Source organism: Felis catus, chromosome E3, assembly GCF_018350175.1.
Source record: "Felis catus isolate Fca126 chromosome E3, F.catus_Fca126_mat1.0, whole genome shotgun sequence".
Lineage (NCBI taxonomy): Eukaryota > Metazoa > Chordata > Mammalia > Carnivora > Felidae > Felis > Felis catus.
The window spans coordinates 24,613,661-24,639,232 of record NC_058383.1 but is presented as its reverse complement, the minus strand read 5'-3'; the positions used below and the strand labels follow the sequence as shown (position 1 = coordinate 24,639,232).

The 25,572-nt window shown below is 41.8% G+C and overlaps 1 protein-coding gene across 6 annotated transcripts in view; it reads right to left on the bottom strand.

The window, feature by feature from the left end:
* DNAH3 (dynein axonemal heavy chain 3) overlaps window positions 1-25,572 on the bottom strand; it is a 169,477-nt gene that overhangs the window by 27,918 nt on the left and 115,987 nt on the right. For all 6 annotated transcript variants that reach the window (XM_045048191.1, XM_019820825.3, XM_045048190.1 and 3 more), the window contains 11 exons: window positions 23,164-23,267; window positions 20,595-20,889; window positions 18,399-18,578; window positions 14,685-14,808; window positions 14,438-14,594; window positions 14,064-14,207; window positions 12,446-13,112; window positions 11,003-11,168; window positions 8,822-9,038; window positions 7,082-7,264; window positions 1,313-1,511 (listed from right to left, as the gene is read on the bottom strand). In XM_045048191.1, coding sequence (XP_044904126.1) covers window positions 1,313-1,511; window positions 7,082-7,264; window positions 8,822-9,038; window positions 11,003-11,168; window positions 12,446-13,112; window positions 14,064-14,207; window positions 14,438-14,594; window positions 14,685-14,808; window positions 18,399-18,578; window positions 20,595-20,889; window positions 23,164-23,267 — 2,436 coding nt within the window. The remainder of the gene's footprint in view (window positions 1-1,312; window positions 1,512-7,081; window positions 7,265-8,821; window positions 9,039-11,002; window positions 11,169-12,445; window positions 13,113-14,063; window positions 14,208-14,437; window positions 14,595-14,684; window positions 14,809-18,398; window positions 18,579-20,594; window positions 20,890-23,163; window positions 23,268-25,572) is intronic.

Genomic DNA, 25,572 nt, shown 5'->3' with positions numbered 1-25,572 from the left:
AAAGGAGAATGGTGGGTTCTGTGCTGATCAAGTGATCCAAGAAGAGAATGAACTTTCGTGACTTTGGCCATACTTTGCGTTATCTTGGCAGTTCTCCACCCTGGCTGCACCTTAGATCACCTGGAAGCTGAATACACACACACACACACACACACACACACACACACACACACACACACAGCTCAGTCTGTACCCAAGACCAGTGGAGTAAGAATCTCTAGGAACGGGCTTCAGCATTCTTTACACTCCCTAGGTGGTTCTAGGGTGCAGACAGGGTGGAGAGGTGCTGGACTAGCTCATTCTTACTCAGTCAACTTATTACACCTCAGCTGTTTCCCTAAGGGATTCTCCTGTGAAGTCCACTTCCTGCCTGTCCATTCCTGATCACCTCTATCTTCTTCATGTGGTTTTTGGCCTGCCACCAATCAGGGAAGAAGAAATGTTAGTCAGTGGGAAGCAGAAGCCAGAGGCTCCTGAACGAGGGATCAGGGATTTAGAACCTTTCAGAAGGAATGGAGGAAGATCAGGGCTGTTCCCAGGACAGGAGGATTCAAAAGGCAGAGAAATTACTGAGATGGGTTCTTAAAGTCCTTGTTTAGCTCTAAGACACCACTGTTATTAATAATACAAAGTTCTACATGTAATTTGGATTTTAAGGAGGACAAATACTCACCTACTAATGCTTCTAGGTTTAATTATATGAGGAGCTTTCTTTCCTCCCTTATGCCCAAGTCTCTGATTCCTTGTCTTCTTCCCTTTGCCCCTTTCTCTCTGCCTTTAACTGTTTCTAGCTCTTCTTCTGTTCCCTCTGCCTTCCTCCCTCCTCACATCTCGCCCAGTTCATTATCTCTTTGTGCACATATGCATGCCTGAGCATGTGCGTGTGAGTCCAGGTGCCTATCTCTTTCCATCTCCCTGTATCTCGGTCTCATTCTCTGCGTTTCCTTCTCTGGTTTTCTCTCAGTTTCTCTCTTTCTCTAGCTCTTTCTGTTTCTCACCCTCACAACCACACACTACTCTGTGTCAGCCTTTTGTCTCTGCAGCCTTCATTTTTGTAATGATTTTCAGTCAGGGGCCTTGACTAAGCTCAGCTTTGCCTAAAGACGCCTGCCTTTTCCCTACTGATTGAGAGAAGTGAGAAAGGAGAGAGCTGTGTGGATGAGTATGCACCTCCTGGCACCTTTCTGATCTCTTCTGGGACTCCAGACCCTGCTTGCAGGCCTGGGGCGGTGGGTGGGGGCGTGGTACCCCTCCTGCCAGGGAAAACAGCCTGTGAAGGCTGCTGGGAGGGATGGGAGCTGAAGGGGTTTACCGCTGCCACTGGAGTCCGGCTTCCTCTCTGGCTTTAGCCCTTTCATGACGCAGATGCTCTCCATGACCAGCTTGACAGGGCCGGGCGGGTTCTGCATGGACTTCACCAGTGAGATGTCTGCTGGGTTCAGGGTATCCAGGGCAGCAAGTGCAGCCTCCAGTGCCGGCATGGCCTCTGCCAGGTCCCCCTCACATTCATTCTGTGGGCAGCACAGGGACAGAGAAGGATGAGTGCCTGGCACACCAGGCGCTCACCTCTTGGAGGAAGCTGGAAGAGGCTCTTCCTGCCCCTCCATGTCCTTCCAGGATGGTGCCCCCTCCTGGAGTTCTGCACAGGAGGGTGGCTCTAACTACTGAGTGGCAGCAGGCAGGCATCCATGGCTTTTCAGGGCTGTGGTTTTGATACCTTGGACATTTGAGAATTCACCTGATTTGTGGTCTAAAAAAAAAAAAATTAAGCTTTGGATTCTAAACAAGTTCCCAAGAGATATATGCAGTGGGTAACTTCACACCCACTGATCAAGGATGGGTTGAGAAATGGAGTAAAGGATGAGGCCCAGGGGTTGAGTGACAGCTGGGAAGGGGATTAGGGCAAGCTTGGGGGAAAAATAGGCAGGAGGGGTGGGGGAGGGTCAGGGATGGGGTGAGGTCCGGAATGTACTGTAGCTCAGAGATGAGGCAGGAGTAGAGTCAGGGATAAGGTGAAGCTTGGGGATAGGGTGGAGTTTAAGGCAATAGTTTAAGGATGAAGAATGGGAACGGAGATTAATCCAATGAAATATTATTCAGTCATAAAAAGGAATGAAGTATTGATTCATGTGACAACATGGAAAACATGCTAAGTGAAAGAAACCAGACACAAAATGCCACCTGCTATATGGCTCCATTTACATGAAATGTGCAGAAAAGGAAAATCCATAGAGGCAGAAAGTGAGTTAGTGGTTGTCAAGGGCTGGGGGAGAGAGAGGAATGACGAGTGACTGCTAACGGGTTTAGGTTTCTTGTGGGGTGACAAAAATGTTCTAGAATTAATGGTGATAAGTGTATACCTCTGTGACTGTACTAAACACCTCTGAATTGCATAACTTAAAAAGGTGGAGGGCACCTGGGTGGCTTAGTCAGTTAAGCATCCAACTCTTGGTTTCAGCTCAAGTCATAATTTCATGGTTCATGAGTTCAGGCCCCACATCAGGCTCTGTGATGACAGTGCAGAGCCTGCTTGGAATTTTCTCTCTCCCTCTCTCTCTGCCCTTCCCCACCCTCTCTGTCTCTATCTTTCAAAATAAATTTTAAAAAGGTAGCTATTAATGGTATGTGAATTAAATCTCAATTAAAAAATTTTTTTAATGTTTATTTATTTTTGAGCCGTCAGCACAGAGCCTGATACAGGGCTCCAACCCACAAACCATGAGATCATGATGTGAGCTGAAGTCCGACGCTTAACTGAACGAGCCACCCAGGCGCCCCTCAATTTTTTTTTAAAGAAAGCTTAGCATTGTAAGATTTTAGAACTGGAAGGGACCTTATAGGGTATTTAGTAATCCAATTACCAAATAAACAAAAATAAAAACAAGGTCTCAGTAGGCAAAATGAGTTAGCCCCGGTCATGAAGCTCCAACTTTGGGAGCCTGGTTCACACTCTGTGAATACTCTGTTGGTTGCCCTGCCCTACAAATGGTCACACAGCCACAGCTGAAATGAAGCTTCACAAGAGAACAACAATTCTCAGGCAAAGCGGCATGTGTTGAAGTCCATATCCCACAGGTGTATTGTAGGCAAACAAAATAAAGGTGGCATCACCTTCTTGCATGCACTTGTATGTATCTTCTTGTGTGTATATCATGGATTCTTTATTTTAGGTTTTCTGATTTTTAAATAAACTTGCATCAATGCTTTGTTTGGCTTTATTACACTAAAACAACACCCATGCCCTCCATGAACCACGTCAGATGTTCCCAATATCAAAATGAAATGCTCCGCTTCAGATGGCAAAAATGGCCCAGTCCCAGGGGTAACTCAGTTTGCTCCCTCTTCAGTCCTAGGATAAGTGCCAGAGTGCAATGCAAGAGGAAAAGAACTGAAACCAAAGCCTGCTGTTTCTCATGGTCAGCTTCAGATAAAGTTGGTGGCAGAGGAGAACAAAGGTGTTGGCTCAGCCACAGCTTTGGATTCTTGGTGGAATTTCAATAATCCCAGGTTCCCACAGGTGCCACCAATAGTTCATGTTCCTTTCTTATCATGTGCCAGACAACCAGTGGCCCGCACATGCTTCTTGTCCTCCAGTGGCCCAGGAGCTCTGCTCCCTTTCCTAAAGAGCAAGGCCTGGGTACCAGCAAGCTTGTTTGTCAAGTGATGCAAAAAGGCTCTAATTATAAGACTGTGTGTACAGTGATTCTCAACGCTGGTTCCGCCTCAGAGTCACTGAAGAACATTTAAGGCCATCCTCAGGGTCAGGCCCCACGCCCCGAGATTCTGATTCATTCAATCTGGGCGAGGCCTCGGCACCGCCTTTTTAAAACTCCAGAGGTGATTCTGACACACAGCTCTGTTGAGAGACTCCAGCTTACACTCTCGAAACCGAAACCATGGCAGGAAGGAACAGACTTTGGTGTCCAATGGGGGAATGGCTACTTGATGAGAGAACTTACTTAAAATGGTCACTGAAATGATTATATGACATTTTGAAAAAACAGGTGTGATAGGATGTTAAGGAAATAAATAAGCATGATGCAAATTGCAATTATGTTATGACTGCAATAATATAAAACTATCCATGTGTATAGACAGGGGCTAGAAGGAAACTTGGGAAATCAAAAAGATGTTAAAGCTGAGTTCTTAAATAATCTTTCATACGTGTTATTACTGTTACATCATTTGTTTCTATGATAAAAAACATTGATTAAAAATGACCCCAGTTGCTTAGCAATTCAAGGAGCAGCAGGGCCCTTTGAAAGGTATAAAGCACGGTACACTCTCAAGAAACACAATCAACTCTGCAGCAATTCTGGAATCAGTTATTATCCTCATTAGGGGGAAAAGAAATGATTCATTCACTTAAAAGAAATGACTGCTGTAAGTGAACTATTGTTCTTGGGAAGCAAGTATTTGGGCCTCTTTCTCTGCCAGTCTCCTCACTGTCCCTGGATAGATTCCACTTGCATGGCTGAGCCTCTCTGCTGCAGGGGCCACCACACTGGGGGCTTTCCCAGGTTACCTCCTTTCTAGGGGTGGGAGGAGATAGGAGGAAATTATAATCCTTGTATAGAGAGGGACTGTAGCTCTGAGAAGTTCAAGGAGGGGTTCTGGTCCTCAGGAAAACTCAGAGCAAGCACAGCATCTTCCTCCTTCCTGGGTACACCTCCTGACTCACCTCCAGGGTGTCATTTCCGACACTCAGGGATGACATGACAAAACATCAGACTTTACCCTTGACACTGAAACCCAAAGTAGCAGTTTACTGCCCAGGAATGGGTGTGGTGGGCCGTCTCCATGTCACCTCCCTCCCTCCTGCTCCAGCAAGTCCCTGTTTTCCCCTGACATTGTGGAGTAGAATCCAGTGATGGTACCCATATTTGGAAAGAGGCTGTCCTTTATTAAATAGGTAAATCCATGGGGCACCTGGGTGGCACAGTCGGTTAAGCGTCCGACTTCAGCCAGGTCACGATTTCGCGGTCCGGGAGGTCGAGCCCCGCGTCGGGCTCTGGGCTGATGGCTCAGAGCCTGGAGCCTGTTTCCGATTCTGTGTCTCCCTCTCTCTCTGCCCCTCCCCCGTTCATGCTCTGTCTCTCTCTGTCCCCAAAAAAATAAATAAACGTTGAAAAAAAAATTAAAAAAAAAATAGGTAAATCCACTTGGTACAAGGTAAAGAACAGTTTTGGAGAATATGCACCACTAAACTCTGTGTGCTGGACATGTGCTACAAAATTTACCTGTTTTTCTCTTAGCATCCTCACTTAATAGGCAAGAAAACTGAGGTTAGAAAAGGGACAGAAAAAATACTGAGCCTGATGTGCCCAATTATGATATTAAACCATGGAGGAACTGCAAATTCCTGTGCCTACAGGGGCCAGGCCCATGATGTGACTGTGGGAAGTGGGCTGGGTGGGGCTTTGGGGAACTGGAAGACACATGGGGCATCATCTATTCAATACTGCTGATGGGTGTAACCCAGAAATTCAGGTCCAATGTTGCCAGAATGCTTGATTTTTTTCCCCAAGAAAAACTGAACATTCACAATTTTTACTTGAAATCTCCTAATTTTTAAAAGTTGAAGATTGCTTCAGACTTAAAAAAAATACTGTGTGTGTCACAGGGTAAATATACACTCCCAAATTCAGTCACTTGGTAGCCACATGACCTTGGACAAATCATTTAAGTTCCAGTACCATAATTTCCTTATATGTAAGCTGGGAATGGTATCATTTGCCTTGCAGGGCTGCTGCAATGATAAAAGGCAATGGTATATCAAGTATGAGAGAATACAGTCTCCATGAGGGAAGGGATTTTGTCTGTCTTGTTCACTCTTCACCCCCCACTGCCTGGAAAGGCACTAGCACACAGCAAGTGTTCAGTAAGTATTTGTTAAATGAAGGACTACAAGAAACCACCGTGGTGCTTAAGAGTAGTAGCTATTACTATCATCTTGTCACAGAATGGCAAAACACCTGCTGGATTATGGTTCCTGGTGGTCACCATCTTCTATGGTTCCAGTGGCCTCTTGTCTATGCCACTGGGACATGAATGAGCACACCTCTCTCACCCAGGGCCTTCACTGTGTGACTCTGAGATCAGGGATTGGATCTAAAGGAACCTATGAGAGGCCAGGTCTCAGGACTCACTGGAGAAAAGCCAGTCTATAACACCTGTCCTTTTCAAGAAGGTGCCCCATGATGTATTTAACCTAGAATCCAGACATAAGCTACTTCCTATTCAAGCTCTTTTACGAAGAATGGTCAAAAGGATTTTCTAATTCTGAATAGGGACAATTATCTTGAGCTAAGTGCCAACAGCGCTAAACCCACTAACTAGCTGTGCAACTCTGAGAAATCACTTCACCACTGAACTTCAATGTCATTAACTCTCAGATACTGATACCTGTCATTCCCAAGTCCAAGGCAGTTGTGACACTCAAATGGCATTGTGCAATTGAAAGGGCTGAGAAATATATAGCATCACATGAATGTTAATCAGATTTTCTTCTAATATCAGAATGTAGGTGAAGCCCTGCCCAGGGCTATTCTTTGATACAAGAATCACCTTCAAGTGGCATCTTCTAGGTTCAACATTCTGTTATTTGACAATGATTTATTCCACCCCTGTAACATACCAGGCACATCTGAGCAAAAGATGATGGAGGTGGAGGAGACAGGCAGGGGGACATCCAGTGCAAGGGCCCTGGGGTGGGAGTGTGTCTTTGCACTTATCCGAGGAATAGTTAGGACGCCAGAGTGGCCAGAGCAGAGTGAATGAAGGGAAGGTAATGAGATGAGGTTAGATCATGTTGGGTCTTGTAGGTCTTGACTCTGAGTGAGATGGAGAATATTCCGAAAACAGTAATGCTTCCTGGAGAGAGCCAGGTGTCACAAAGACTTGCTTCACCATTTACTAGCTGTGTGATGTATGAAAGTCAGTTGTCTTCTTCAGACCCCACTTTTCCCTGCAGGATGGGTCCGACCACATACACTGTGCAGGACTTTGTTAGGCTCTTGTGAGATCATGGATGAACCCAGAAAATGCTGGTTCCCTCCCTTTCCTCTTTGGCTTTTTATACCTTGATTCCTTGAGCAATGGCAGCAGCCGCGTTGGCTTCTTTTTCATCCGCCTGCACCAGAAGTTTCTTGGCATCAGCCTCTTTTGTCTCCTCTTCAATTTTCACCATCATCTTGGCGGTCTCCTCGGAGGTATGGATGAGCTGAGGCTGGAGAGCAGTCAGTTCTACTTGCATAACTGCCACCTAGCAAGAAGTGGGGGGGGGGGTGGCAGCGTCAGCTCTATCATCACTGAGAATGGCATGGTTGGCAAGAGTTGAAACCATTCTCCAACCTATGATATATGCAGAAAATACTAATGATTTTAACATGGTCCTGGGTATGTATTTGTTGGCTGGAGTCTCTCTCTTTGATCTTTCAATACTTAGTTACTGAATTCATACTATGTACTGTAAATTATCAAGTACAGGTGCTAGGCACTAGACATAAAATGGTAAACTTAAAATTTTTTTTAAAAGGTACAGTTTCCTCCTGTGCTCTTGAACCTACATTTCAGTGTTGGGGGAGGGAGAGATAAAACAGAAGCAAGTTAGAAAAAAAAACAAACTCCTACTTTTTTTTTTTTTTTTTCAGTCTGTGAAGGAAGCATACATGAGATACCTAGGGTAGAAGAAACTTTCAAGGTCATTTTTTCCAAGAGTCAATGCCTTCTAGAGCATTCCTGTCAAGTAGTTTTCTGACCTCCGTTTGAGTTCCTCTAATGGTGGAGGGCTCACTCCCTCTCAGGACATTTGTGCCATTTTTCACCTACTGGCCCTGATTCTACCTTCTAAGGCAGCTCAGATGCATATCTGAGGAAGGTTTCATAATCCTGCTACCACAAGCATGTGGGAGAAGCACAGCATGCTAGCCTGATTAGGAGCACAGGTCCTGGAATCATGCAGAACAGGGTTTCAGTTTTGGCCTGACTGTTCACACTGGCTAGTCACGAGCCTGCATGTGTGATTTTGGCAAGTCTCCTGGTCTCTCTGCATCGTGGTTTCTTTGTGTGTAACATGGAAATGGTAACAGTACTTTCCTCACACACAGCACCATCATATGGAAGGGCTCAAGGAATGTTAACTGGCACCATCATTCTCTTTTCTGGTCTAGACTGCCTTGCTGCTCCTCTAACAACATGGTTTGCTCACCCTTGCCTGGACAGAATCCAATTTTCAAAACCTCTCTAAGAGCCAGGGACCCCCAGGAACAGAACGAGGGAGGCCACCTCTGCTGTTCTCCCCCATCCTTGTGTCGTAGTGCTAGTGGGTTTGCTGTACTCAGTGGCAGGTCAACCTACTGCGAACCTCAATTAGCTCAGTTCTTTATTGGTGCTGAAAATCCATCCATTTATATAGCTCTCATTTTAGATGGTTTTTCAAGTGGCTCCAAGCACAAATTAATTACTAATTCATATGCCAGGTATTTTGCTATGAGCTGCACTTGTGTTAGCCCATTTAACCTTTGTAATAGCCCTATGATGTGAAAACTATTATCCCCCCTCAGATCAAACTGAGGCTCCAAGGGGTGAAATAATGCATTCAGGGTTCATCCATGATGAACAAGATATCAAGATCTTAAAGAAAGACAGAATCTCCGAGGGCTGGGTTTAGGCTGAGGCAAGCAAGGTAAAGCTCTACAAGAAGAGGTGCAGATGCTGTCCTTATGTAGTGACCTCCTGAATTCTGCACCTGAACAAGTGCCTCACTGTACCCACCTAAGCCTGGACCTCTTTGTCTCTCTTCTACTTTGGCAGTGCTCACCTGTGAAGATGCAAATTCTAGTTTCTGCAGACCTGTCAGGTAACGGTTCCTCATCATCTCAACCTCGTGTCTCTTGGTATTCAGGAGCGTCTTGAAGGTTAGGATCAGTTCGAGGTAGGAAGTGGGGGTGACATAGTTGTGTCTGCGAAGTGTGTTATAGTAATCAAGTGACAGGTCCTTCACACTTTCCTGGAAATATTTGCACATGGAGATGACCCTACCAAGGACACGAGGATGGTTAGGCAGGCCCAACGTCCTCTAGAGAGACCTACCACAGCTTTGGCTACAGATGTGAGGATGTGAGAAGGTACACACTGACTTTCGCCTGCTAGAGTCCCAAATTCTCAGAGACAGGCCAACAGAGCTGCAAGAAGGTTTGGAGAGATATATATTCCTACTAGAATGATTTTCGAGCAAGTAATTTCTATTTCTGGTCACTTTGGGGAATCACCAGGGCTTTGAGTAAGAGTTCTTAATCTTAGGTAGTCTGGTGAAGCCTCTGGATTTTGCAGAATGATAGTCTCAAAATCATAAAAAAATACATAAAATTACAAAAGGAACCAATTATGTTGAAATCATTTTCAAAATATTGATTTTTTTTTTTTACCGTTTTTCAGTTTTGAGAGAGAGAGACAGAGCATGAGTGGGGTAGGGGCAGAAAGAGAGGGAGACACAGAATCAGAAGCAGGCTCCAGGCTCTGAGCTGTCAGCACAGAGCCTGATGCGGGGCTCAAACTCACAAACCATGAGATCATGACCTGAGCCGAAGTCAGACATTTAACCAATTGAGCCACCCAGACGCCCCCATTTTCAAAATATTTTAAAAAACAAATTTGCGATATATCAGTGGTCAGCAAACTTTTTCTGGAAAGGGCCAAATAGTAAAAATCAACGGGTCACATGGTTGAGTAGTGGTAACTACTCAACTCTGCTGCTGTTGTGTGGGGAAAAAAATGGCATGGCTGAGTTCCAACAAAACTTGATTTATAAAAACAGGCTGTAGACTGGACTTGGTCAGTGGATCATGGCTTGCTGACTCTGCATTAAATAATAAGATGAGGCAACAGGTCTGAAAACTACCACAACTTTGAAGGAAATGATACACTAATGCATCTGTAAAGACTGAATGTGTTATTTAAAACACACACACACAACTGGGACTCCGATTGGTAACAAGTCCTGCTAATCCTACTGGGGTTTACTGCCTACATTCATCATTTAAGGAAATGCAAAATACCAGTTGGATGTCAATGAAAATGAACATATAATTTTTCTCCATTCACATTAACTGACCCTCTGAATTCTATCCCTGAGCCCATGGACCCAAGTTAAGGGTCTTGTGGCCTAGAGAATAAAGTTCAAAGTTCTTAAGGAGGAATTTATAGGCATCAATACTCTGACCCCTACCTACTTTTTCATTTTCCATTCATTCATTTACTAAATAGCCATTGAATTACTATGTACCAGGAACCTGCTAGGCACTAAGGATATAGAGTCAGACAAGGCAGATAATGTGACTACTGCCTTCATATGGGGCACCCAGGTGGACAACATTCTCATCTCTTCCCTTACTCTAGCCAAAATTAAGGGCATTTTGGGGTTGTTTTTTGTATATCTGTGCTTTATACATAAAAGAGTAAGTTTTTTTTCACTCTCAAAACAACTGGTTTTCATCCCCTTGGTAGCAATGTCATCCCTACCGAGAATGCATGCTCTAAAATGATTGAAATAGCTATATTATTAGAGCAAGGTTCTCATAGCTATGACAACAGTGCATCCCCAGGACAATTCTGAACAATGAAATTTCATTCTTTTTCAGCAAAGGTGTTTTATTAAATATCTAAATAAATGTGATTTTCTCTTTTTAAATCTTTTTTTTAGTTTTTAATTTTTAGAGAGAGAGGGAGAAAGAGTAGGGGAGAGGGAGAGAGAGAGAATCTTAAGCAGGCTCCACGCTCAGCATGGAGCCCAAAGTAGGGCTCAATCCTACAACCCTGGGATCATAACCTAAGTCAAATTCAAGAGTTGGATGCCCAGCCAACTGAGCCACACAGGGGCCCCTAAATGGGATTTTCTATATATAAATCAAGAAATCATAAAACAATAGTAACAATACAGCCAATATCTGGATTTTCAATTTGGAATATTTGGTTGGGGTACTAAAATGCAGCTAATGCTTACTCTATCCGAATATTGTCATCAAGCTCCACATCTTCCAGAAATTTGTTGGCTACCAACTCCAGGGCATCTGTGGGCCAGGACTGGAACCAATCAATCGTACAACAATTGATCAGTGAAGGGAACATCCGCAGGCGGTTCCGGAAGGCGTCCCCAATTGGGCTCATGGCTAATGAAAAGCAGACTTGGTTAGTTTCCTTCCTCCAAGGCAAAGAGGCAGGCAGGTTTTTCCAAGGATTCTGGTGGGTAAGGGGTTGGTTTCCTGTTGGTACTCCAGGGGTATAATGGGAATAGTCACAATGAGTGCCTGAGAAGCACCGCAGAATCATCGGATACTTCCATGCAACTTTGTGATGGGAATTTAGTATATTATAATAGACTTCTGACTGGCCTCCCATACGTATTGTTCTCCTTTCCAGATCTTTTGCATCACTTAGCCAGCATGGTTTATGCCCTTTGATCCTCTTTCTCTATTTGTGCTGACTCAGATATAAGGGAATCATGGATGACCCATACACAGTTATTTACGGAAGTTGAGTGGGGCCATCGGCTTGTTTCTGACCCCATCTCCACCCAAGCACAAATTTTGGATAAATTCCATTCATTTTTTATTTGGTTTCAGTGTGGTAGGAGGAAGCATGATGCACAGGTGGGAAGTGTGAGGAGGTCATTGTAGGTGAAGAACAGAGACAGAAGGGGGAGCTTGGTTTGAGAGGAGAGTGGAAAGGATACAGGGGACAGTATGGCAGGTGGCCTTATAAATCCATAGATTAGGAATTTTGGTGTTTATCCTGATAGAAAGCATTTTAAGTGTTTTAATGTGTGTGTGTATGTGTGTGTGTGTGTGTGTGTGTGTGTGTGTGTGTGTACACAATGTTCATATTTGCAGCACATGGGAAAAAACCCATTCTGGGTCAGTGGAATAGAAAGGTTTGGAATGGACAAGAGTGCACATAGAATAGTTAGAAGGTTGCAGAGATGAGGCTGGGCAAGATGCTGGCAGTTTAGCTAGTGCAAACGTAGTGGAGATGGAGATAAATGGGTGGATATGAGAGAGACCAAGGAGGTAAAAATTGACAGGACATGGTAACGCGAGAGAAAAGTATTAAATAGAATGCCTCAGTTAAGTATTAAATAGAATGCCTCAGTTTCTGGATAGATTGGGGATGTCATTCACAGAGAGAACTCCAGATGTGAGGCCACCAGGGTAATGCACTAAAAGGAAGGAAAAGGTTCAGAGAAGAATTCAGAGAATTGAGAAGAGTGAAACAGGTTTAAAATAGTTGTTCAAGGAAGGGTAAGTTTCCACAGAAATTCAGCCATAAAGCCCTGGGTGAGTGCCATGGCTGGATCAATCCTCAGACCACTGTAAGAGGACCAAATTTAGGCACAGGAGACCCTGAAACACCCCGAGGAAAAGGGCAAAGTGAGTTTACTTCTTCTTACCAAGGACAATGTGAAGGTTCTTTTTCACCCTCTCAATAAAGAAGTTATACAGCGAAAGAGGAGTGACTTCGATCTTCTCGCCTTCTGTCCTAGCTGCCATTTGCATCTTCTCTACAAGGTCAGCCTTTTCATCAGCCGGGAAGATGTTGGGCACATCTCCTGTGTTCAGAAGCATGTTGATGTCCTCGACGAATGATTCATCCTTGATCTGGTTATCGGCAAAGAGGAATACGGTACTTTTGGTGGCCACTCCGACCTGCAGCATGATCTTCTTCAGATCCTCCCGCCAGTCGTGGGTTGAGTAGTTCTTGGTGATCTCGATCTGATAAAGCTCGTATGAGTTCATGAATGTGGACAGTTTGCTGGCACTCTGCCTCCCACTGCCCCCAATGCCCACCAGAAGCAAGTGGCCTTTGTCCTGTTTCAGGACCCTACAGATCCTGGAGATGTGCTCAATGGCAAACCTGAACATGACCAAGGACATGGGGGCCTTGCTGATGTTGTTGAACTCTTCTAGGTAGTACTCCATGACCACCGTGAGCTGTTTCAAGTCAGTGATCTCATCATAGATTTTTGGGTCACTTTCTGGCTTAAAGAAATCTCCAAAGAAGAGGCTACGGATATTATCATCAACAATCTTTCCAGTGGGTGACAGGTGAATGAGGACCTGTGGGAAAGGTAAATCTCAGCCAGGCATTCAGCCAGTGGCCCAACCAAGATGACGGTGTGAGGTACAGAGGGAGGGAACAAGAGATATGAGTGGTTCCTCTGAGCATATTCTCCAAAGTCAGCATTCTTTAATAGTTTTTTAAAAACATAATAGATGGATCTGCTGGTTGTAAAGACTTTAATGAAAGGACATTAGAGAAAAAAGCATGAAAGTGAGAGTCAATCTGTTTGCCAAATGGCTAAAATGTTGGTGGTCAGATTGTGAGATCCCAGTGGTAGTTGAAGGATGGCACCATTTTTTCAATAAACTTGCTCCTTCACCAAAGAGAGGTACAGGTGCTACCCCTGATCCCCACTCTGTGGCTAGAGTGGGAATGTTCTAGGTGCTTTCTCTTCCTGATATTAGAACCTGACAGTGGTACAGCACTTGGCCTCTAGATACAACATGAAACACTCACAATTTTTCTGTGGAGAAATCACAGCTTCTTAAAAATAGAGCTAAAACTAGACTATGTAAACACATAGGCTTAAAAACAACTTTTCTTACATCAAAAGGGAAAAGAGAAAATATTTACAAATGGGAAACTATGATAGTCTTCTACCTGAAGATCAAGTAGGATGTTGATCAAACCATAAAAATTTCACGGTTCATTTCTCAACTCACAAATTAATTAACCTTAAAAATGTATTTTAAGTTAATTATAAACAATTACATCAGATCATAAACCACTTTGAATGGATCCAAACGTATATGTTATCAGGGAAGTGAAGCAAAATTGGGCCAAATATAATATCACCAAATCAGGTGACTAGTTGACTCAATCCCATCACCTGAGATTCAGAGAGCAGAGCTGAGTCTTCATGAGGAAGGAAACCTGAAATCTGAGACTAACATAGTCAAATATTTGGGGCCATTTCTGAGGCCAAATGCTCAGAGGGTCTGGCTTACCTTCTCCACAGTCTGCTTGAAGCAGTTGGATGTGGTTTCCTTCACCATGTTGAAGAAGACCTGTCTGTCCTCATCGTCAATCAGACGGTCATAGAAGACTCGATAAACCTCATGAATCCAAAGCCGGATAAATTTTTCTATATCCTGAAAATCCAGAGTTAATTATTTGAGTGGTACCTGAGGTGGTAGTTCTTAGTTTCTAAATCCTGGGGTTGACTGAATATTAAACAAGATAATGCTTATAAGATACTTAGCACAATGCCTAGCATAAATAAAAGCTTAATAAAAGTTAGCAATTACTATTATCACTACTGATTCCATGTAGCCAAGGATATTGCTGAATGAACTGGATAAGAGAAATGATAGTGTCTGACCTGCAGGTGGGTGTGAGGGCAGAGCAGTACCCCTTGGATAACCCGTGAAAAGTCCCGCAGGTTAAAGACGTAATGTGACTTAGAGGGAGTTGGCAAGAAATTCTCCACCGCAGCTTTATAAATTGTCATAGTAGCTTGTACCAGCATCTTTCCATACCTTAGGAGGAAGGGGAAGGCAAATCCATCAAAGAGGGGCTAAAACTGAAGATCCCAGGCCAATATTGTGGAAGACACAGGAATCTCTTACCTTAAGAACATCACGTCAAACCCTTTCCCAAAGTGCCAGTCAGCAATTGAACTGAAAATCTTGGTTAAAATGTCATCCTCAAAGGCGTTGATGGAAACAATATTCAGATGGCGAGTGAATCGTCCTGGAAAACACACAGACTCACACCTACCTCCTGGGCCTTGTGATCCTGGGATATGGAAGAGTAGGTTTTCTTCTGACTTCATGTTCTAGAGCTGTGTTGTCCAATATGGTAACCTCTAACCACGTGTGGCTATTTAAACTTAATTAATATTAATATTAAATAACATTAAAAAATAATTTCCTTAGCCTCACTAGCCACATTTCTAACATGTGGCTAGTGGCTGTTGTATTGCACAATGCAAATGCAGAACATCTCCATGATTGCAGAAATTCTATTAACAGCACTAATGTTCACGGTTGCTTTTAAAAGTGAAGGCAACATGTGATCATTGTAAAATAGTCAATTCAGAAATAGTTTTATAGAAAGTGAGCATCATCTTTGGCTTACCTCCATTCTTTCCCCAATTAACCACTATCAATGTGGTATCCTTACATATCTATCTATATTATGCCTGTCTAATGTTAGATATCTATATATTTATGTCTATATATCAGCTTTATTGAGATATAATTTACATACTATCCAATTCAACTACGTATACAATTCAATCATTTCTTAGTATTATAGTTGTGCAACCAATACCACAATCAATTTCAGAACATTTTAATCACCTCAAAAAGAAATCTTGTAACCATTAGCAGTCACTCCCCATTTCCTTGGAGTCCTTGGCAATGAATAGCCTATTTTTCATTTCTCTAAATTTGCCTGCATGTCTTTTTTAAAAAAGCATTTGATTATACAAAATAAAACACAGATACAGAAAACCATACAAAAACAAATATAAAGTTTAGTGGATCATCATAAGATCAATACTCATACATCTACCATCCAAGTCAAAAAACAAAGCTTTGCTTACCTTCCACAGGTGCCCCTCTGCATATCCCATCTCAATCTTAGCTTTCTGTCTCTTTCCAAAGATTACTATCTTGACTTTTATAGTAATTTGCTTTGCTGTCTTGATTTATGTCTTTTATCACCCAAGTGTTCATTTCTACACAGCACAGTTTAATCTTCCCAATTAAAAAAAAAAAACTTGATTATGTCTGATAAATCTCTTTTAATCCATAGATTCCCCTTATATTTCTTTCATCTTTTGCCAGATGAGTATGAGGGCTGTTTGATGTGTAGCTTCACAGTCAGGATTTTGCTGACTGTATACTCATGGTGAGTTAATTCTGTTCCTCTGTCCTTTGTATTTCATACTAATTTGCAGCTGGATCCAGAGACTTGATCAGATTCAGATTACATCTCTGACCAGATGGTAGGTGGTGGTATATGCTTTCATCAGAGACATGATGTCTCTCCTTTTGTGATGATGGTAGCTACTGATGCTCAATTGGCTAGATCTATTAATTTATTGGGGATTGTAAAATGGTGATACTCTGATTCTATCATTTCTTTTTCATTTATTAGTTGGAATATTTTTGTAAAGAGATACTTCCCTCATCTAGGATTTGCTCACACTGTGGTACATTTCATATAAGAAAGTCAAGATAAATGTTTGATTACTTCCATTTATTTATCAGTTTTTAAGATAATAAATTGGTTCCTTACCATCCCATGAAAATGGCCAATTATCATTTTTATTATAGACTTGTGGATTTAAATATATTTTGATAAATTTCAATCCATTAAAATTGCTATCATTGTTGAAGCTCAAATTTTCCCATCTTTGGCCAGTGAGAGCCTGCTTATGTTGACAACTGAGTCCTTTTGACATGACCGTTTAAACTGAGAGCTTTCTCATTATCTGGTATATCAAGAAGTTACAAGCTCATTTTGTATTTTCTGCCCCAGATATGCAATCAGCCATTTCTCAAGAAGCTCTGGTTTCTTTCAGCAGGAAGTTGGATTTCAAAACAATCTGGGTGGTAGGCACGCTCATTGTTAGCGAGTTGGCTATTATTTCCTAGACCTAGTACATCAAGGGACATCATGAGTTATTACTACTGATATTTCTAATTTAGAACTACAGGGTTTTCACTTAATTTCATCTATATTACATCTTGGTATTTCATACTGACACTTCTGATTCTCAAGGACACAAGGGTCAGTAGAAATAAAAAATTCCTGGGTGCCTGGGCAGCACAGTTCGTTAAGCATCCAACTCTTGATCTTGGCTCAGGTCATGATCTCACAGTTCGTGAGTTTGAGCCCCACCTTGGGCTCTGTGCTGATTACATGGAGCCTGCTTGGGATTCTGTCTCTCCTTCTCTCTGCTCCTCCCTTGCTTGTGCTCTCTCTCTCTCAAAGAAAATAAATTTACTTAAAAAAATAAAATAGAAAATTCCACAATAACTCATTTGTATAATCCTACTCTATGCAAGTCTCTCAGAATAAGAATATACTCACTACCAATTATGATAACTGAAAACGATTTGAAACTTTTTGTATTTGTTATTCTCATCCCCCCTCCATTTTCAATTGTTCTGTGTCTACAACACTGGGTGTTACAGCCTTTACATATTATAATCTCTCCCATGTAGTCTTAGTCCAACAAATAACCATATATTTAAAGCTTATGACCAGTTGTGATATCTATTTATTTTCAGTCATTTTGATCGTGTGAAACTCATTTTCTAGTAGGTTCCCAAGAAAGTGCCTGTGGAAATAAGTCTGAGTTCTTGCATGCTGATAACAGTTTTCCTTTTATATGTCAAGGTCAGCTTTGCTGGCTATAAAATCCTTGCCTCTCATTTTATTTCCTTGAGTATCTTAAAAATGTTATTTCATTTTCTTGTGGCATAAAGCATTGTGGTAGAATAGTTTTAAGATGATCTAATTTTATTTTTCTTTTAAGTCACGTGCTCTTTTGTGCCTAGATGTCCAAAAGAATTTTTCCTTTTTTATAAAGTCCAGCAATTTTACTAGTGCATGTCTTGGTAGTGGTCATTTTTGAGTCTGTATTCTTAGGTACACAATGTGCCAAATACGATTATCCTGTCCATTTTCCTTATGGAAAATTTTACAGATGAGAAAGCTAAATGCCAGAGGGGAGAGCAAGGTCAAAGAATCTTAAGTCTGGAAATGGTATTAAGATTCTTAAGCAAGGATGTAGCTCAGAATTAAATGCAGATCCTTGATGAATCCAGTTACACCAGAAGCAAAATGTATTCCTAAACTGTTGGATGATGGGAGGAACTCTTACTTGTTTTGTTTGTTTGTTTATTATTATTTTGCTTAGGCCACTTTGGGTTAGTTGTTCTATCTCCGGCAATCTGAATAATTGTAACAAACACAACAGGTGAATCTTTTACCACCCCTGGTTGAACCTCTGATCTAGTCTCCCTCCTGGCACCCATGCTGGCCACACTGAACTCTCCTTTTCACAGGAGACTCTCTGTTTCTCCAGGGCCTAGCCAAAGACTTTCACATTCTCTTTCCACATTCATGTCCTATTTCACACAACTTCCAACATGAAGACTTCAAATTCCACTCCCTGGAGCTAGCCCAACCCCCTCTGGCTATAGCCTAAACATACTTTTCTCTACCTTCCATCAGGACAGAGTGTCCTGTACCAACTCTCCATCCATGAAGGTGGTCTGGTTCTGCTGGAGGATGAAGAGGAATGAAGTTTCTTTGTCACGTACCAGTAATGTCATTCCTTCCTCCCCCAGGGGGGCCCATGGCAGTCACAAGCAGCATATCCACGAAGTCCAGCCTGTTTGTGTCCTTCTTGTCAAACCAGTAACCATGGTCAATCCACTGCCTCAAGAGCTCAATGGGGGGCTGGGCCCCATACACTTCTTTGGCTGGCATGTTAAGGTCATCTGGGGAAAGAAGCCACACATTCTAAGTCTAGGGGAGACAACAGATAACTATTCCCTCCATGGGAGAGGAGTCCCCTCTCCACTAGTTGTCCCCTCTCCACTCCAGGAAGAGCTCAGCCAGTGGACATACTGACCATATGGGAAGAAAATTTCTGGGCTCTCCTGACTCATTGAGATCTCTGCCCATTGTGACATTAAGGATGCATGGATTGGCATCAACAAACAGGCATTTAATTTTTTCCCCATTCCATCAACCACACTATATTGAATGTCTACTATGTGTTAGACACTGTTAATTTCTGGGGATATGATGGTGAGGAAGACAATCATACTCCCAGCCAACAGTGTGTATAATTTTACTGGCAGGTAACAATTGAACCTCAGTGGGAGAAAGGTTTTAAGCAAGGGTTTTTGAGGAGCAAAACCAAAATGGCAAGAAAAGATAGTGACTTTCTCAAGGGCAGGGGTTGATTTTCCTCAAAAGCATATTGTGTGACCTAGTCACTGCACATAGAAGACACTCAATAGAATGAAAGCCTTTTAATTTTTCTCTAACGAACACTAACTGAATGCCCAGTTTATGTCACATAACATTTTAGTAGTTTTATACACACTATCTCACCTAATCCAAATGATGACTTTATAAGGAAGATAGTATTACCTTTATGTTAGAGGTGAGGACCTGAGGGTCACAAAAGTTAAGTCACAATATGCCTAGGGTTAGAAAGTGAGATTTGAACCTAGATCTGTTTGCTGCAAAGCTTAAATTGTTTCCGGATAGGAGGGTCTGGGTGGCTCAGTCAGTTAAGTGTTGGACTTCGGTTCAGGTCATAATCTTGCAGTCTGTGGGTTCAAGCCCCACATCCGGCTCTGTGCTGACAGCTTAGAGCCTGGAGCCTGCCTCGGATTCTGTGTCTCCCTCTCCTTCTGCCCCTCCCCCACTTACTCTCTGTCTCTCTCTCAAAAATAAACTAGCATTAAGACATTTAAAAAAATGTTTCTGTATATACCATAAAGATAGGAAGAGGGAACAGTCTGGAGGAAAGGGGAAAGGAAGAAAAGAAAAAGAAAACAAAACAAAATTGGATCTCTGCCTTTAAGAAGGTAATGTTAGTGGGTAAGGATATAAATACATGCAATATTCACTATCAATACATGAATTTTAAGGACAGGATATGAGATAACCCAGACGACTAGGGCATTACTTTTACTAAATGAAAACCCTATGAGTTAGCAGTAAGATAGTGAAAAATATCATGTATTTGGCACCAAGAAATCTGGATTTGGGTTATGGCTCCAGAATTTTCTAGATGTCTGACAGAGAATTTAACCTTCTGGAGCCTCAATTTCACTGGTAAAATGATAATGATGGTTAATAACCTCAAAGGGATAATAGGCTCAAATGAAATAAATGAGGAAGTGCTTTGTAAACAGGTAAAATCCTGGGGATATTCAATGTGCTTATTTCAAAATACTTATTTAGCAAATATTAGGTTTCTTCATTTACTGATAACATTTATCTGACAAAAAAAAAATGGAATAAGGAGTTTATCACAAAGTGAGTGTTGCTTTTGGAGATCCAAGAGGGTAAATACCCTTCTGGAACGAATTCTCACTACAAGGTAACCTTGCTTGATCCAAAGGCTCATCTTCCTCTCAAGAGAAACTTGGAAGTTACCTCAGGGCAAAAAGGCCTGGACTACAACTTACTTACTGAAGATATGACATATAGCACTTAATCAACAAATACTTGGTAATGAAAGAAGGAAAGGAAAGTCAAAATTAAACATGGGAGAGTGGGAGGGAAGGGGGAGGGATAAAAATGGGAGGAAGGAGGGAAGGAAGGACAGAAAGAAGGATGGAGAAGAAAAAGGGAGGGAAGGAACACTACATTAACCAGAAATATATTATGTCTCAGAGAGAGTAAAAGAATTGTACATTGGCCCTACAAAGGGAAGTTCTGGTTTGCTGCAGCACAGAAGCATCTGGTTGTTTAGATTCAGGCCAATGCCTTACCCACAAATACCACTGCTTTCTTCCCTATGGGAGGCCCAAAAAGACCCTTCCGCCGTCGATCCAGCTTGGACATGATGATATCTTGAGTTTGACTGGCTGAGGTTCTGGCAGAGAAATTGATGCAGTTGGGCAGGTAGGTGCTTTTGGGAAGGTGGAGAAGGAAATTGTTGGTAATGGCTGATTTGCCAGTGCCTGTGGGCCCCACAAATAGCACTGGAATTTCATGGTCCAGGTATGTTTTCAAGAAGAAAGACTGCCTGGCTGTCTCCATTGTGGAGATGATGAGTTCTGAGACCTGTACCGCAAAGATATGAAACAGTCTTATTACTGGGCCAAAGATGCTGGGTTTGGCATTCAGGATACTTACTATCCATTCAGCTCCATCCCTTACTACCTTTATGACTTCAAGTGAGTATTGAACCTCGCCAAGGGCCTCTGTTTCTTCACCTTTTAAATGCGATAATAATGGCATCCAGTTCACTGACATGCTTTGAGGATTAAAATGAGATCATACATGTCAAAATGGGCATTATTGGCACTGTTTTGTAGGTGAGGAAACTGAGGTCCAGACCTTTTTGGACCTTGCCCAAGGTCCAACTTGGGCAACTTGCGCAAGTAATACAACAAGTAAGTAGAAATACAAGGACTTGAATTCTAGCTTGTCTGATTCCAAAGTCTATATTCTTAACCACTGAACTATCAAGGAATAAACACCAATTACATTAATGATCAGTTTATAGTTGTTGCCCTCTGAGATCATTGCTCTGAACCAACCTGTCTGCCTTGCCCCAGGCAAGGAAGGTCCACCTCCCATATGTCATCTTCCATACTGCTTGGCTCAGGAGGGTGGGTTGTGACACTTAGCCCCCTTCCCTGCACTCACTCCTGTTCTGCCTTTTTCCAACACTTGGATCCTTGGTTCTAGGACCCACCCCTACTTAACCCTTTTTCCAATATGGGGATTACAACACTCTTCCTGGTTTTCAAACCCCAACTGGACTCTAAGGGCTTGGTTTGGAGTCATGGACTCCCTATTACTTTGAGTAGAATACCTTACCTTAGCTTGGCTTCTTTGAGCCTGAACACTGTCATTGGCCATTTGGTCACATTTGGTCCTTCCATGGGGACAGAGGAAGGGACTGGAAGATGTATATCATATGCTGACATCTCCTTATGTTTAGGCTGGAAGGGGCTAGTGAACATGGAGCCAGTGTGTTGCACAACTCCAGAAAGTACCATTCCTACTGTGTTTTATGTAAGTGGTGCCACTAAAGCAAAGCTAGACCACAATGCCAATGGCACCAAGTGAGTCTGTGCAACAAGGCAGCCCTGTAAATATCGGCAGAAAAAGGCTGGGCTTCTTTTGATAAGTAATTTGCTCAAAGGAAAAGGGACAAGGCAAGGGAATTGAAGTATAGAGGAAGAGCATTAATAGGTGTTGAGCTTAGGAGGCTTTGCCTATATTATCCCCTGCAGTTTTCCCAGTAACCCTCTGAGGTTGGAAGATTACTGGCTCATTTGTCCAAAGTCATGTGGCCAGTAAGTGGTGCTGAATACAGGGCCAGGTGAAAAATGCTTATTTTTCTATCAAGATGGAATTTAAAGCAAGTTGGGTTTCAGAGATTTTTATTTTCAAAGACCACAACACTTTGACAAGGGGAAATTTTTCAGCACAACTTAAAATCTTCTCTGCATAGGACTCTCTTATTTGTATGAATTCAGTGTGATTTCAACCCCCCCTGGAGGTTCAGGTGACTAAGCTCTTTAAGGAGAATTCAAGTTTTGGACCTCCATGCTCAGGGCTTCTGCACAACACTCAGCCCCCAGAGTGTGCCCAAAATTCAGCACACATCCACCTCTGCTTATCACACCATCTTCAGGAGCAGCTGTCACCCTGCTGGCTGCCTGACTTGACTGTCAATATTCCCACTTTTCTATACATTGTCCACTACTCCATCTGGGGCCTGAATGATCTGCAACCACCCCCAGAAAGGTAAAGTATGTTCACTAGAAACTACTAATAGAGGCAAATTTTCTACAAGGAGAAGTTGGAGCTGAGAAAAACAGCTAGACTTGTTTTTCTGAGAATTCTGATCAAGGAAATCTTTCTCTGGGAATTTTGAAAAAAAGACAATGATCCTTTTTGGCTGAGATGTCTGAGAGGTAAGACTGATGACCGCCCAGCATTGGACTGATGACTGCCCAGCATTGATAACTGACCACATGACAATGATAATAATTAAAATAGCAATCAACATGGATCTAGCACATGATGTGTGCCACGTGTTCAGGTATATTACCTTCAATTCTCTTGAACATCCTTCAAGTATTTTTTTTGCTATTGTGTAGCTGAGTAAACTGAGGCAGAGAGTGTGAGGGCCGAGTAAGGAATCTGTGCCTCTAATTCTAAAGTCCAAGCTTTTGAAGGCTGATCCAGCTCATGTTTGAAACTTTTTCTAAAGAAAGTTCTTAAAAATGCTAATAAAGAGTTGACGTTAATTCCTCCACCTTGGAGAAAGTTCAGGTCATTTTAGAAACCAAAGTTCCATGACAAATACCTCTCTTTTACCTTGGCATTAGCTGGGATATTTTCCTCTTCTTTAGTAATATACTCTGTCCATGTGTACCAATGTCCACTACCTTCCTTGAGGAAATAAAAATCATAGATGCTCCCTGGATTCAAAGAAACAAAACAGGTCATTAGCACCCCAGGGGTTTACATTTCATATTTGAGGTGTTTAACCACCTCAGTTATAGACATCTGAAAATGTGTATCTACCAGTATTAGCCAAGTTGTGGTAAAACTTACACATTTAAAAAAAATTTTTTTTAACGTTTATTTATTTGAGAGACAGAGCATGAAAATGGAAGGGACAGAGATAGGAGGAGACATGGAATCTGAAGCAGGCTCCAGGCTCTGAGCTGTTAGCACAGAGCCCAATGCGGGGCTCGAACTCACAAACCGCGAGATCATGACCTGAGCCGAAGTCGGACGCTTAACCGACTGAGCCACCCAGGCGCCCCATAAAACTTACACATTAATGGTAACTGTATAAATTGGAAAAATATCTTTTAGAGAGTAATGACTCTACAGTTTGCATAAAAAATGATAGGTACTAATTATATAAATAATTATTTTAATATGTAAAATGGGAAGTACTGAAAAGGACAATAAAAGGAGGCAATAAATCAGATCTCACATCCAGAAATAGCTTTTAAAAAAAATTTTTTTTAAATATTTATTTATTTTTGAGAGAGAGAGAGAGAGAGACAGAGCGTGAGCAGGGGCAGGGGAGGGGCAGAGAGGGAGGTAGAGACACAGAACTCAAGGTGGGCTCCAGGCAGCACAGAGCCCAACAGGGCTTGAAATCTCACAAACTGTGAGATCATGACCTGAGCTGAAGTCAGATGTTTAACCAACTGAGCCACCCAGGCGTCCCTCTAGAAATAACTTTTGATGGCAATCCTTCTAGCTTTCTCTTTAGACACACAAGCACATTGAACATGGAAGGACAGATGAAAGGATTTGATAAGAATAAGATCATTTGACATTATATATTATACTATGATATATAATTATATGTGATATATTAATATAGAATTATATTCTATTAATGTATACCATATATTATATACTTACATATCACATATATTATATGTATCACATGTTATATATATCATCTATTATACTATTTTAAAATAAAGATGTTAAATTTCTTTTTTTTTAATGTTTATTTATCTTGAGAGAGAGCAAGCAGGGGAGGAGCAGAGAGAGAGGGAGAGAGAATCTCAAGCAGGCTCCGTGCTGTCATCGCAGAGCTGAATGAGCGGCTTGATCTCACATATAGTGAGAGTGTGACCTGAGCCAAAATCAAGAGTTGGACACTTAACCAACTCCCTTTCCTTTCCATTCTCCTTTGTTTGTGTGGAGTCTTGTAGCAAATCCTGACATTATATTTCATTTGTAAATACATGTGACTCAATGTTAGACCAATTTCCCTGATTCATTCATAAGCTATGAGGTGATTAACTCACTTTTCCTTCCATCTCCTCTCCTCTGACTCCTTTTGTTGTTGATGATGACCATAATTCTCCCATTCCTTAGTCTTAGGTCTAGTTTCAATAGATTCATTGCTCAAATTCATGGCTTCTAACACAGCCCATTTAAAAGCTCTTTGTTTTGATCGATCTGTTAGTCGGAATATTTATTTTCTTTCCTTTTTTTTTTTTTTTTGTTTCCCCCAAGAAGGGACTTACGGTGCTTCATTCTCTCAGCTCTTGCAAGTTTGGGAGTATCTGCCAACTGATTTTGTTTTTGAACAATGACTTGGCTGAGAGTGATATTCTCAGGTCACATTTTCTTTCCCTCAGACTTCTGACTGTTCTCTTATGTTTCTCTGTATACTAAATTGCTGTGTGGAAATCTGAGGTCCATCAGATATTTCCCTCTTCACTGACTTTTTTTCCTTATCTATATGTATCATGTAATTTCTTTTATCTGTAAATTTAATAATTTAATCAGGCTATATCTTTTGGTCAATTATTCTTTATCACTTTTTCTTGAAACATGGCATACTCATAATCTGTAGAAACAGTTGTTCATTTGAGGAACAATTTCTCATTTATATCTTTTTAAAATTTTTTATTTTATGTTTTATTATATACATAGAAGAGTAAGTGGGGGAGAGGGGCAGAGGGATAGAGGGAGAGAATCCAGGCAGGATCCATGCTCAGCAGAGTCGGATGTGGGGCTTCATCCCACAACTCTGGGATCATGACCTGAGCTGAAATCAAGAATCAGACACTCAATTGACTGAGCCACCCAGAAACCCCTCCTCTCATATATACCTTTGTATACATTATCTATACTATTTACTGGGTTACCCACTTAAGGAATCAGCATGGTTTGACCTCTATATCAATCATATTGATAAGTGCTTTAATGTATTTGGTTTTTTTTTCTTCTATAGTAAGTGTA